Source organism: Euphorbia lathyris, chromosome 1, assembly GCF_963576675.1.
Source record: "Euphorbia lathyris chromosome 1, ddEupLath1.1, whole genome shotgun sequence".
NCBI classification, from domain to species: Eukaryota; Viridiplantae; Streptophyta; class Magnoliopsida; order Malpighiales; family Euphorbiaceae; genus Euphorbia; species Euphorbia lathyris.
In genome coordinates, this window is record NC_088910.1 from 87,978,472 (window position 1) to 87,991,948 (window position 13,477).

General features: G+C 33.3%; 2 protein-coding genes across 3 annotated transcripts; one reads left to right on the forward strand and one right to left on the reverse strand.

The window, feature by feature from the left end:
- The first annotated feature begins 255 nt into the window (after positions 1 to 255).
- On the forward strand, positions 256 to 1,080 carry LOC136218611 (uncharacterized). The gene has a single exon (XM_066005602.1). The coding sequence runs from the start codon at positions 256 to 258 to the stop codon at positions 1,078 to 1,080; it is 825 nt and encodes a 274-aa protein (XP_065861674.1).
- A 4,624-nt stretch (positions 1,081 to 5,704) lies between these two features.
- LOC136211078 (PLASMODESMATA CALLOSE-BINDING PROTEIN 3-like) lies at positions 5,705 to 9,359 on the reverse strand. 2 transcript variants are annotated; one of them, XM_066002604.1, is made up of 3 exons: positions 9,093 to 9,359; positions 7,549 to 8,049; positions 5,705 to 6,131 (listed from the first exon to the last, which is right to left on the reverse strand). In XM_066002604.1, exons 1-3 carry the CDS (start codon positions 9,142 to 9,144, stop codon positions 5,929 to 5,931), a joined length of 756 nt encoding a protein of 251 aa, XP_065858676.1. In that variant the 5' UTR covers positions 9,145 to 9,359; the 3' UTR covers positions 5,705 to 5,928. The 2 variants fall into 2 exon arrangements, with proteins under 2 accessions (XP_065858676.1, XP_065858678.1); XM_066002606.1 differs by having other exon boundaries at positions 7,549 to 8,019; positions 9,093 to 9,354.
- Between the last annotated feature and the right edge of the window lie 4,118 nt (positions 9,360 to 13,477).

Here is a 13,477-nt window from a genome sequence, read left to right on the forward strand (position 1 = left end):
TCATTTGATCTTTTTTTTTTTTCTTTTCAATATTGTTCAAATATTTAATAACAAAACAAAAGCTTTGCATTTACATCAATCCAAAAAAACGGTAATATATTTATTTTAACAAATATTTTTTTGTTTTATAAAAACGGTAATATTAAATTTCAAATGATATTTAACGGTAACATATTAAAAATAAAAACTATATATAAGGCTTGATTTTGAAATGTTACATAAAAAAATTCAATACTCTCACAATTTCGTATCAAAATGTCTTCCGATAATAGCGAAGAATTTTTGGGACAAGGCCAAAGGATGGTGGAAATGATGGAGGAAGATGATCTAGAGGATCTCAATATAATTGAACAACATGTCCAGCAATCAGAACCTCGGCGGAGGAAATATGTGAGACGTGATCGTGAAGAAGCTGCAGAACGACTTTTCAGTGACTACTTTTCTCCTAATTCAGTTTATTCGGAGGACCAGTTTTGTAGAAGGTTTCAAATGAATAAAAATTTGTTTCTACGTATAGCGACAGACCTGGGAAATCACACAACATATTTCCAACAAAGGGTTGATGCCGCAAAAAGGAAGGGACTTACTCCGCTACAGAAATGCACTGCGGCTCTGCGTATACTTGCATATGGCTCTCCCGCCGATGCCCTCGATGAGTATATCAAAATTAGCGAGTGTACGGCTTTAGAATGTGTTGAAATTTTTTGTCGTGCTGTTATCGAAGTGTATGGACCTGTGTATATGAGGAGGCCAAATAATGCCGACGTTCAGCGCTTGGTTCAGATGCACGAGGAACACCATGGATTTCCTGGGATGCTTGGAAGTCTTGATTGCATGCACTGGGAGTGGAAAAATTGTCCAGTTGCATGGAAAGGGCAATACACTCGTGGAGATCATGGGTGTCCAACAATCATGCTTGAAGCAGTCGCTTCTGTGGATTTGTGGATATGGCATGCATATTTTGGTGTTGCTGGTGCGAATAATGACCTCAATGTTTTGAACAGGTCAACTTTGTTCAAGGAGACACTAGCCGGAAGAGCTCCATCAATACAGTTCAATGTTAACAATCACACAAATTGAGATACTACCTAACAGATGGTATATATCCCGAATGGGCTACTTTGGTAAAAAGCTTTCCACATGCCCATGAACCTAAGCGACTCTGCTATAAAGCAAGACATGAGAGTGCAAGAAAAGATGTTGAATGAGCTTTCGGGGTACTTCAAGCCCGTTTTGCAATAGTGCGCGGACCAGCACAAAGTTGGAGTAAAAGAAAAATTCACGACATTATGGATGCTTGTATCATACTACACAATATGATTGTTGAAAATGAGCGTGGTAGGTACTCGAGAGATTTTCCTGAAGAAACTTGTCCAGAAACACTTCCTGAAGACGTTCAAAGTGGACATATTCGGAATTTCGCGCAATATCTTGCAAGGGATACAGAGATCCGTGATAGAGTAATGCACGGTCAGCTCAAATTGGATCTAGTAGAGCACATTTGGGAACGTTTCGGAATCACCGACCTGACTATTTAATTATTATTTTAATTTAACGCATTATGTTTATTTTTTTCCAAATGTACTTTTTTATATTTATAATTTTTATTCAACTACCGAATTGTTTTTCCAAATGTACTTTTTTATATTTATAATTTTTATTCAACTGCGAATTGTTTTTTCAAAATGTACTTTTTTATATTTATAGCCGTTGGAATATAGTCGTTGGAATATAGATGTTGGAACGAACGAATTTTTTTCTAATTAAATAAATTAAACAAATAATTAAAATTTATTTTTATTCGAATAATATAGTAAAATTTATTTTTTATTGAATTATTAATGATTATTGAAAATATATTGAATATTATTAATAAATACAAATATTTGAATTAAAAATGAAGAAATTAAAATGTTATGACGTGTGGGACCCATTAAAGTAAGGTAAAAACATCTAACCACTAGAGGAGCTTTTGTAAAGAGGGTGTTTTATTATGGAGGGTGTTTTGTAATAGTGTTATTTGATGATGTGGATGGTGTTTGAGTACCCAACCACTAGGGATGCTCTTAGTATCTAAATTTGGACACCCTCCAAAATTGAATACAACTCTTTTGCTTCATTCTAATGGTTGGACACTTACTTGATAGTTATATTATTTGCAAATTAGTCCTTTATTGAGACCACTAGAAATGTTCTTAGAGCATCCCTATTGGTTGGATACTCAAACACCCTCCACATCATCAAATAACACTATTACAAAACACATTCCATAATAAAACACTCTCCTTATAAAAGCTTATCTGGTGGTTAGATATTTTTACCTTACTTTAATGGATCCCACACGTCATAACATTTTAATTTCTTCATTTTTAATTTAAATGTTTGTATTTATTAATAATATTCAATAATCATTAATAATTAAATAAAAAATAAATTTTACTATATTATTCGAAAAAAATTTAATTATTTGATTAATTTATTTAATTAGAAAAAACAAATCGTTTGCTCCAACGGCTATATTCCAACGGTTATATTTCCATCTATAAAATTAAACAATTTTTCTACTTTAGTTATCCACATTCACTCTTTAAATTCATTTCAACTAAAACTCTTAACTATCAATGGCTTCATCTTATTTTACCAATGGTTTCCCTAATTTTTCTCCCGAGAAAAGCATAATGTCAACTTTGAGTAAGTCTGATTGCACGGCGAAGATGCTTGATTACCAAGACAATGCAATCCGTGTATATGGAGAGATCTTTGTTAGTCCAACAATGTTTCATCCAAAAACTCCATTTATGTTTTGCTTCAAGTTTCCCTCTGCTGGCTGCTCCAAAATAGACCCGGTATTAGGTGAATCTTGTTGCATTGTGGCTGCTCCAAAATGATCTTCGTTCGAATTTTCGTGATTGATATAAGGTTGTCGAATATACGAGAGATGGTTGTAGTTACCTGGCTGGTAGTGATATTCTGGATTGTAGTATATTGGTGGGTTCGGGGAATATGATATATTTGACTCATGTTGATAACTGCGTGGAATGGGTCGGATTGGAGATATTTAAGAATTTGGGCTCGAATATTGGGAGTTTGGAGTTTCTGTGTTTTGTGAATCGGGAATGAAAGAATAATATTGACTAAATTCATCACGATTATGCTCCATTTGAAAAAAAAAATACTATGTGAAAATAATTAAAGATTGTGAATTGTTGTTGTCCATTTTAAACCAAACTACCAATATATATATATATATATATATATATATATTGGACAAAATATTACCATTGTATACAATTTTTTTAGTGGACCGTTGTATACATTTTAAGTTTTCAAATATTGCACAAATGAATGTACAATAATTCCAAATATTACTGTTATTTTATTATTATTATAAAAAATAAAAAACAACAAGATGGCAACAGTTTTTTACTAGGGCCCACTTATAAGAATTTTTTTCTATGCTACACGTCATCTGATGGTGTTTGAAGATAACAATTGATTTTAGACAAAAAATGCAGCGCGTGCCAAGCCAGCTTTTTTTCTTTCTTCTTTTTTCTTTTCATTTTTCACATAGATCAGTATCTGAATTTGGAGGTTAACCAATTTCATATACAATAAATTTTGTGTAATATAATTGTTAGATACTTTAAAATAATTGTTAATCAGTCCCTCAGAAGCACCACTAGAAGTGCTCTTATACGGAAAAGTTTAAGAATCAGTTAGGTAACTAAATGCCTAACTAATAGTAATAATTATATAACTAACATTTCAATTGTTGGTTTAATTGATATAAGAAAAGGACCTGGCTGCTAAGAGCAACTCTAGTGGTTGGAGGGTTGCACACCCTCCAACCACTCCACCTCACCAATTTCTAAACAACCCTCTCAACAAAATAACTCCAAAAAAAATCATTTCTAGTGGTTAGTCACAATCACGGGTCCCACATGTCATATAATATTTAATTTTCATTACTTTTAATCAATTAACCTATTTTATAATAATAATAAAATTCATTAATGAATTAATATTAATTAAATAAAAATATACTAATATTTAATATTAATCGAATAAATTTATATAATTTGAATAATTTATTTAATTGGATTTAAAAATTAATAGGTAAATATAATTTATTTTCTCCGAATTTTAATCGATTTTAGTAATTAACAAAAGTGCATTACATTAAGGAAACATACATTTGAAAAAAACGAACAAGGTAAATGCATTAAATTAAAAGGAAAACATGATTGAAAGAGTAAAAATTTCCGACGTTCAAGTAGTTATGTTGGTGATTCCGAAACGTTCCCAAATATGCTCAACTAGATCCAATTTTAGTTGACCGTGCATGTTTCTATCGCGGATTTGTAAATCCCTTGCGAGATAAGCAGCAAAATCCGGAACAGTTGAATGTCATCAGAAACTACGGGCTCAAAAAATTCCTCAGTTGGAAAGTTTCTTGAGTAAGTGTGTCTCTCATTTTCAACAATCATGTTATGTAATATTACACAAGCATCCATAATGTCGTGGAGTTTTTTTTATGCCAAGTACGTGCTGGTCCACGTACTATTGCAAATCGGGCTTGAAGTACCCCGAATGCTCGTTCAACATCTTTCCGTGCGCTCTTATGCCAATTACGTGCTGGTCCACGTACTATTAGCATGTGGAAAGCTTTTCACAAAAGCAGCTCATTCGGGATAGATACCATCAGTTAGATAATAGCCCATATTATATGACTTGTTGTTAACAGTAAACTGAACCGTTGGTGCTGTTCCTTTCAAATTATCTTGGAACAAATTGGATCTACTCAAAACATTAAGGTCATTATTGGACCCAGCAACACCGAAATATGCGTGCCAAATCCAAAGATCGATTGAAGCGACTGCTTCAAGCATGATTGTTGGATATCCATAATCTCCTCGGGTATATTGCCCATTCCATGCAACTGGACAATTCTTCCATGCCCAATGCATGCAGTCAAGACTGCCAAGCATCCCAGGGAACCCATGGTATTCCTCGTGCATCTGAATTAAACGTTGTACCGTTAATAAATTCAAACAATGAAAAGACTATATATTACTGTTGCTTGTCATGTGGATTTTGAAATCCAAAACAAAAAATTATATTAAATACCCAATTCACATACATCACTTTTATTGTATATTGTATTTTAAAAATAAAAAGTTGAGACAACAAGTTGCAGGCATAGGAAAAGTAGGGGTCCACCACTCAAAACATATGAAAAAAAAAAGTAGGCATTAACGCGCCAATTACATTGCGTGAATGGGAAATTGCTTTGGATTTGGGCGGTGTACAATTACTTCTCCTTTTGCGGTGTCATTTTTCTTTTAAGCAATTAATTTCTAGAGACTCGCTGGATTGAGCGACTCGCCCAATCCCAACGACCCTAAAAAAAATTTCTCTAATGGTTGGAAGTATCCACCTAATTACAAATTGGTCCAAAACCCCTACACTAGAGTTGCTCTAAACAATCCAACAAAGAGTCCATTAATCATATTCCAATCGCTTCTAGAAACTGGAGTATGCTTTTGTTTCTTTTTCTTGAAATTATGTTATAAATTAGACATTCACAAGAGTAAACTACTACATACAAAACAAAATATTAAAAATGAAAAAAAAGAAAAAAGAACAAAATTATAGGAAGAAATTAATAAGCCAAAGTATAAAGTGAGGGAGTTATAGATCCAATAAGAGGTGTTTTATTAGACAAAAATTGTAGAGGATCCAAAAATGTCTTTTCATAATTCATGAAATAAAATACTAATTAATTAATATAGCAACCCTACATTACACTAAGCCTGTCTAGCTAGCCTAAGCCTAAGCCTGATTAAAGGCACATGAATATTAATGCTTAAGAGTCTCTTCTAAAAACATAGACTACCAAGCAATAAAACTGGGAAATTAGAAGCTACATTACATTACATTATAGTAGTGGGGTATTAGATATGTCATTATCAAGAGATTAATATTAATTTGAATAGGAGCAGAGGCAGATGCAGTAGTAGGGGTGGAGGGGGTGAAAGGTACAGCTCCAAAAACCCTTGATCCATTTGAATTTGTTGTGTTCAATACTGATGAGCTTGTGCTTGTTGATGCAAATTTACATGTTTCTGTGCCTGAAATTAATACAAAATTAAAAACAGGTCTTTATCAACTTCTATCATGTCGTTACAAAAATAAATTAATTGTAATTCATCTGCACCACATACACTAACTTCAGTTTTTGAGGTAGTACCTGCCAAAATTCTATCATTCATAAAGTCCCATTTTAGATTATTCTTAAAAACGAAAATTGGGCCAGGCTCGTATATAGACTCCAAATTTTCTGGTAACGATTTAATAAAAAACTAGTTTTTGGCCCGTGCAATGCACGGATTCATCTTAATATATAAATATTAATAAAAATACAATCTAATAATTACAATTAATGACATAAATGTGTTATATAAATTAAATATTATTATTTGATTTTCACATTTACTTTAAATAATATTTTTATAGATAAATATAATAATAAAATAAAAACTAATATATTATATATTATATTATATTTTTTATCAGTAAAAAATGAGGAAGTGACACCTCAGTTCCATCGTTACTGTTTTATATTATATATAGATTTACAGACATATTTTTAATATTAAAATGAGAATTGATGTTTTCAACTTTAGCAAAATAAAGACTTTTTCGATTGATATTATTAAAATCATCTTTGACAACTTCAAAAATAACATATTTTAAGAACTACTAATATTCTAAATAACTTTAATTCTTCAACTTTTTTATTTTAAGATTATTTAGATGATGTTTGGTAAAGAGAGAAAGTTAATATTTAGATAGAGAAAGTTCCAAAAAAAGATGATTTTCGAAAATCGAAAATGTAGTTCCATAAAAAATATGACATTGAACAACTTTAATTCTTTGAAAATTTTCATTTTCAGGACGTTAAAGATGGTTTTAATAGCATTAATCCAAGTGTGAAACCTCAATTCTCGTTTTGACAAAAAAAAAAAAATCACAGTCCTTTATCTGAAAATTAGTGAAACCACAAAGATTTTATTTGAAATTTACCCAAAAAAAAATTAAAAAGATAAAAGATAAAAGTACAATTTTATGGATTTAGCTGGGTTTAAAAGTAAACTTTTTTTTATTACTGTTGGACTTAATCCGAGTCCGATTATATATGAGGTACGCTAGCTAAGCATTTTCAAAGCTCAGCCTACTTACCTAAATCCGGCCCGGTCCACAAAGGACTCCCCACAACACTTGTAAATCATAAGACAGTTGAGGTAAAAAATAAATAAAACAGTTATAAAGCTGAATTCTGAAATTAATTTACTTTCAACGTTACCAAATAAAAAGTGGTAAGATTAAATTTTACCGTTGAAGTTTATTGGAGAATATAAATTTGACCTATTGTATAAAACCGTTCAATATTGTCCTATAATAATTTAAAAAAAAAAAAATTAAATCAATTTTACCTATTTTTGAAGAGTTCCATGGTGATTTTCAATAGTAAAAAAAAGGACTTACTTGGATCAGTGCTAGTAATGGTAGCAGTTCCTCCAAAATTGCAGCTACTTGGAATTGGATTTTTCTGATAATAATTGTTGAAAGCAAAAGAAGCATGATGTTGAATTATATTAGGATTGTAACAATAACCACCTTCTTGAATTGGTCTACAATCAGCCCCTCCATATCCACATGCATAGTCTAATGCTACTTGCAATGCCTTCTTTGATGCACCTGGGCTACCAATACACCAACTACCTCCACCCGATACCGCTCCTGTTGTTGTTGTTGTTGTTGTGCTCCCCGAAGATATCATCGGTTGTAATGCCGTATCTGGGTCTGAATTCGGGTTTACTACCGGAGTTCCGGTTGTCGGAATTATTGTGGGAACCGTTGTGATTGGAGTTGTAATATCCTTTTGTGACTTGGAAATACAACTTATGTTTACTTGTTTTCTTGCATTCTCTTCTTCCCTATACTCTCCAATTGCGTCTTGATGATATGGACCCAACAAATTAGTTTCTGTTCTCAATTTAAATAATAAAATGAAAATCTACAATGGAAAATGAAAGTATGAAATGAGAGTGCAATAGATTCATCTGATATACTACTATTTTTTGTTTCATACTTATTTTCTATTTATTATAAAAAAAATTAATTTTTATAATTAATTTTTCAACCTATTATAATAAATTATGGTCAAACCGAATCCAATCAAATTCAGTCCAATTATTAAACTTACTCGATTCGATTAGTAATCAAACCAAATTGTTATACACCCCTATTTCAATTTGTTAGAACTACTAGCAATCTGTGAAATGTTCAATATCACTAGCTATGTCAGAATTAAAAGGTTAAGTATAACGGTTTAAATAAGTTGAAGTGGCAAATTCAAATGAAATATCACTAGCTACTTTGGAAATTAAAATTTTAGAAGCCAAATTTTAAAAGGCTAAATTATATTTTTGACCGTGTGTTTATCAAAAGTTTGACATTTAGCCTTGAATTATAATGTGAAATCAGCTATATCATATGGTCTTAATAGTTAAATATTAAAAAAAAAATGTTGCATAAGTAAAGTTCAAAAATATCGTTTTGGCAACTTTATTTAATCCAAATTCAAATGAAATATGAATTTGAAAGTTTTTTGTATCATGTGAATCTACAGGAAGGAGTGGTTAAATTTTTTTCTTTTTTTCTTCTTTTTACATGTGAAATTAACTTGGATACATATATGATTCTAAAGTTGGAAGAGATGTGGTGGGAAGTGCAAATAACAGGTAAATTAGAGTCCAATCAGACGCAAAAAGAAAGTGCCCGACAGGGGTAGGCCAACATATGTAAATTATTCACATGATAAACAAAAGAAAAAGGTCTGAAATTGAACAGAATCATCAAAACCCAGTTGTTGAGTATCATATGATTAAATAGATAAATAAAGAATCATATTTATTTTCAGTTCCAGAAAATTATAGAACATACCCACATGGAAAAAGCATATCACAAGAACAAAATAAAGAAATCAAAGAAGTAAATCTAGACTAGAGCAAAGAAAAGAAAGTTACCTGAAGAATGGAAGAGACAAAAGATGAAAAACAGTAAAAAAGTGGCAGGCATGTTCTTATTCTTGTTTCAGAGTAATGGAGAAAAGAAAGAGAAGAATATTGTAGGAAGAGGAAGAGAAAGGAAAAAATATATAAATAAAAGGAGTAGATAAGACATGGAAGAAATTGAGTAGAGGATATGAGCAAAAGAGAAAGAACAAGGGTTGAAAAACAAGTAAAAAGGGATAATTGATTTTGAATTTAGATTTGGGTAGTGATCATTGTAATCATTATGTATTTTCACTTTTTTCCTCTTTTTTATTATTCTTAATGTCTTTTTCATTTTTAGTGAAGTTATGTAAATGTGTTGGGTTGGGGGGCATCCAAAGAATTTGGCTTTCTTTTTCTTTTGTTAGGTAAGTTTAAGCTATCCAATATTGGAATAAGATAATGATTCCTAATTCTAAAGAGTGGTGCATAACTTCTTATGCTAATGTCTCCAAAGCTGGCCCCTAGCGCCGAATCAACACTACTTTTTATATATACATCAAACTTTCAACCATTAAATTATGATAACTTAGATGGGAAATTTCGGTTAGATACTTTTAGACAATTCAGATATAGATGTCCTTCAATGTTCTATAAGATAAATAAATAGAAAACAAGGTGTGGCCGGATTCTTGTAGGAAACTCTCCAACACTCAAGTCTGTTTTGATTCTAAGTAAACAATAACAAGACATTAAGTATTACAAAAGAAAGAGAGTTACACAGATGTGTAGTTGGTAATATGTACCTTTCAATGGAGTGAGACCCTTTGAATAGGATTTGATATTCCTAGATCAATTAGGAAAAAATTGGCTTTTATGTAATTAGGAAATAATCCTAAATGAGGCAAGACCACGTAAAAATCAAAGAAAAGCGTGCATGCTCACAAGCTTGGGGAGGATGCAGTTGGTATTTACCTAGGTTGTATCTATTGTGCTCAATTTCGAATATAAGATTTGTTTACTTATGTTATCACAAACCCCTCCCCCCCCTAAGCATAGTCATAGTCTAGCTTTGTAAGGTTAGTGGTCTCTAATAAAGGTTTTAAGAAGTTAATGAGATCCAATTATGTAATTCTTTCATAATGGTGTGATCCTTATTATGCTTCAGTGGTTCATGTGCCAAGGGAGGAGAATGCTCCACTTTTGTTACTTGAAGCTCCTATAGGGATTGAACCTCAATAACTCTAGTGTTAACACTAGACAAAAATAATATTTTTTAAGCTACCTTTTGATGGTCTTTTAAGGTTGTAGAGGCTGAAAACTTTCAATCATTGAGATTTTTAATTTTTTGTTTACGTTGGAAGACGGTAGTCGAGACAGAAAAAAATCAACAACATATTTGCAATGAAAAATATAGTTTTTTTTTTTGCTGATTGAAACAACAGATTTTATCTACTAAAACATCAATAAACCGTTGTTTCTTATTTGTAACCAAACGCTAATATGTCTCCTATTTAGGGGTGAAATACAAAAGGCAACCGAAAAGGATGGAAAGAAGCACTCTCTAAGTGATACAGATTGAAAGCGATAAAGTGAAGGTTTTAATCGTAAAACCAACAAAGATGTTCTTTTCTAGCTAAACTAGAAGGAGTGAATCCCAAGATAAAGGTATAAACCTTGAATTCTCAAAGAGAAAGTTTAGATTGATCAAAAGTTGTTCTTCCTTACAAAGATGAGGTTTAAATACTCCTCCTAAAGAAAACTAAAAGACATAATTATCCTTACTATGGTTACAACTGAAGAAAGAAAATAAAGGTTAAAATAGGCAAAATGTATATCCTTCCTTGTGAAGGAAAGAAAACTTGTAATTTAGGCAGCTTTTATATCCTTCCTTGTGAAGGAAATGAATCTTGTAAAATAGGCAGAATGTATATCCTTCCTTGTGAAGGAAAGAAAGCTTGAGGCTATCCTTCCTAGACAAGGAAAGAAACTTCACTCCTTGAAAAGGAAGTAGTCTCTAGGATCCACCTTAGTTATTCATCCAACATACGCCATCAGGTGCACGTGTTGTTCGTCTTGTCTACATCTGAAGATGATCTACCAGGATTCAAGGTAGAGTGAGATCCACCAAACTGGGTCGAAGTAGATACAATGGGTAGATCTGTCGAAGTAGATACATCGACGGAGGTACAACGAATAGATATGCCAAGGTAGATCCACACAGGTAGATACTGGAAGTAGATACGTCGATGAGTAGATACTGTTGAAACACCTTTCCACATGATTTTAATTTGACAAAATTATTTGAGTATATGTTTAAAAATATTCTAAAACACACTAAGTTTAAATGCTTTGATTTATTACAATAATGTGTTTGTTCAATGTTGAGTTAAATTATTTATAAGACATAAAGACTAAAAGGCTAAAGGCCCAAAGGAAAGTCAAAGGCCCAAGACAACTCGGCCCGTGTAAACAAAACGCTGTCGTTGTGGACAAAACGCAGCTCAGCATGAAGAAGGATCTGGAAGACTTTCTTTATCTACTTCGGAACGAAGCTGCTGAGTTGGACGACAAAGAGTACAAGACAGCAGCTGAGCAAAGAACAACTTCAAGACAAAGTATTTCTACTTTGGGTAAAGTTCAGAAGACACAGCAAGCTGTCTGGAAGACTTTGCCATAAAAGGCGAAACATTCTGCCTGTCTGTCTAAAAGCTGCTCAGCACTGACCGAAGACAGAAGATACAATAATCTGATTGGCCAACGGCACTGAGCGTGTACTGAGTGACAATGACATCAAGTTGTTTCCCTCCAACGGTTATTTCGAAATTTGAAATAACCGATACCTCAAGTGTTACTATAAATAGGCCTTTCAGTTGCTTCATTCGATGCAGATCTTCAACTAGCCATTACGCTGACCAAATTCACACTTGAAGTTCAGTGAGAAAAAGCAAAGCAAATACTTACACCAATTTCCATATTACTGTGTAAAAGTCTAGAGTGATTATCCAATCATCTAAAGTGTCTTAGCAATTGTTGTTTAGGACAAACTTATTATCATTTCTAGAATTAGAAAGGAGAGGCTGAGTACTTGGTTATAGTACTCAGCAATAGAATAGGAGTGAGTAGAGGTATAGAGGAAGGTACTCTTGTTATACTCAGCTTCTTGTTGTAAAAGGTTTGATGCTCTACCGTTAAAGAGCTCAGTAGAGAATTCGAAAGCTCGGAACGTGTTCCGGGGACAAGACGTAGGCGTAGAGGCCGAACCTGGATAAATCTGCTGAGTAACATTGTTCTAACCTTAAACTCCTTTAATATATATATTGCTTGCTTAAACAAAACCGACCAAGTAAAGAGGTCACGCTGAGTTGTGTGCATTGAGTATCTGAGTTCAGGAATAGACTCAAGTGCTATCTCCTGACTCAAAGAAAGACGCTGACTTAGTCACCAGTTGACTAAGCTAGTGTCTTACTTCACTCAGCGCGCTGTGTAATTCTCTTTCAAAGAAAAATAAGTCAGCCTCAACGTACTAAAATTTTAAATAGTTCCTATCCCCCCCTTGGAACTAACTGGTTACGTTATAAGGGACCAACAAGTGGTATCAGAGCTTAAAAGCTCACTGTGAAAGGTTTAACTACCTTGAGCTGATCCCCACTATGGCTGAAAACAGCACTCGGTTTCTCCCAGGAAACCAGACAACTCAGATCTTACCTGAGGGGCTGTCCATTACTCGGCCTCCCCTATTCTTCGGGTCTAACTACACCTTCTGGAAGAATAGGATGAAAAACTTTATTCAGGCAACAAATATGAGTGCATGGCTTTCAATAGTCCAAGGCCCATTTGTTCCTGTTGAAGTTGTGGCTGGCCAAACAGTTGTCAAAGCTGAGGCCAAATGGACAGAAGATGATCTCAAGAAGCTACAAAACCACGCTTCGGCTATAAACATGCTTCACTGTGCGCTTGATGCTGCAGAATATAACAAGATTTTAGGTTGTGAGTTAGCGCAAGAGATCTGGAAGAAGCTGGAGGTCACCTACGAAGGAACCAACAAAGTGAAGGAGTCCAAAGTGAACCAACAGATGAGACTATACGAGCTGTTCGAAATGAACGATGATGAAGGAATCTCTGACATGAATGCAAGGTTTACAAACATCATCAACGAGCTCAAGAGACTTAGGAAGATCTTCACTGAGGAAGAACAAGTCAAGAAGATTCTTAGGAGTCTTCCTAAAAACTGGCAAGCAAAGAAGACCGATGTTGAGGAAGCTCAAGACTTAACCACCTATAAGTATGATGAACTCATCGGCTCACTGCTGACCCATGAGATCTCGATGAAGAATTTTGAGGTGAAGGAAAAGTCTGAAGACAAGAAGCAAAAGTCTCTTGTCATGAAAGCTGACTCCACTGATGGAAGCTCAACA